The sequence below is a fragment of the Limulus polyphemus genome, unplaced genomic scaffold, assembly GCF_000517525.1.
Source record: "Limulus polyphemus unplaced genomic scaffold, Limulus_polyphemus-2.1.2 Scaffold11002, whole genome shotgun sequence".
Classification (NCBI taxonomy): domain Eukaryota; kingdom Metazoa; phylum Arthropoda; class Merostomata; order Xiphosura; family Limulidae; genus Limulus; species Limulus polyphemus.
Genome location: NW_013676612.1, coordinates 5736 through 6965, shown reverse-complemented (window position 1 = coordinate 6965; position 1230 = coordinate 5736). Strand labels below are relative to the sequence as shown.

The window sequence follows — 1230 nt, the reverse complement described above, 5'->3', positions numbered from 1 at the left end:
CACAGCCAACTCTTGGGCTACTTATTTACCAACGAATAGTGGGATTGACCGTCACTTATAACGCTCCCACGACTGAAAGGGCGAGCATGTTTGGTGAAACGGGGAGTCAAACCTGCGACCCTCAGATTGCGAGTCAAACGCCCTAATCACCTGGCTATGCCGGGCCTATATATATATTTACAGCAATACGTTTTTGGTCACATAAACTTTGACTGCCTACCCCCCAACCTCTCCAGCCAGTCTAACATCCGTCATTGTGAACCATAACCCCAGAAGGACAAACTAAAATTCTAGCTTACGAAATTGTAACTTGTAATATTGAAAAAACAAAATTGCAAGTAAACGGTTCTAAACGACAAAATATCTTTTGTTCGTTTGTGTTTATGCACAAAAGCTACCAAGTGGGCTATTTGTGCTTTGCCCAACATGGTTATCTAAACTGGTTTTTTTTAGCGTATAAACCCCCAGTCTTACTGCTGACAATTGTATGGTAATGACATAATGCAAAGTGAGCTCGCATCATCCGGTTTTATCATACCATAAGCAATATTATAATTATGAAAAGTATCAAACCTCTAGGTGGCGCTCCACCACTTCTGCAGCTAGCTGATTGGCTCTCTTCTGTGATGCTGCCACTCCCTGAATAATGAAAATCAAAATATTTTATACAATTATATAAAAAGAAAAAATATTTAGTTTTCAGTTTTAATTACAACCAAAATTGTTTTGGTTTTTTTACTCAAAAAATTAATTTCGAAAAATTAAAAATTCCCTGTAAATCAATATACACACGAGACACGGTTCTTGATGCTCTTTCTGAGGTGGTAGTATCTGTATCTTTGAGTTTAATAACCAACTAAAGTTAATTTAGTTTTGTAATTTAGGTCGTTGTTAAGACTAATTCCTTGTGCTACGTAGAAGTTTGTTATTACAAGTTTATAATTGTTAAACGTTTTCTTAAATGGCACAAAGGGTTGCGTTTTAAAGTCGTATCAAAGAAATTTTGAAATTTTATGTCTTTATCTTATTGCTGGATTCTTTACTTTATGGTAGGATTATGCTGGTCTGACAACAATACAGAATTTCATGTCATTATCTTATTGCTGGATTCTTTACTTTATGGTAGGATTATGCTGGTCTGACAACAATACAGAATTTCATGTCATTATCTTATTGCTGGATTCTTTACTTTATGGTAGGATTATGCTGGTCTGACAACAATACAGAAGC

At 35.6% G+C, this 1230-nt stretch overlaps 1 protein-coding gene across 1 annotated transcript in view; it reads right to left on the bottom strand.

Annotated features, from left to right (window-relative positions):
* The window catches only part of LOC106476604 (phosphoglycerate kinase-like), a gene marked incomplete at its 5' end in the record, with an annotated part of 9515 nt that extends 8876 nt beyond the window's left edge, over positions 1 to 639 (bottom strand). Inside the window, one exon of the mRNA XM_013937249.1 lies at positions 574 to 639. Within this exon, the coding sequence (XP_013792703.1) occupies positions 574 to 639 (66 nt within the window). The remainder of the gene's footprint in view (positions 1 to 573) is intronic.
* Positions 640 to 1230: the final 591 nt, after the last annotated feature.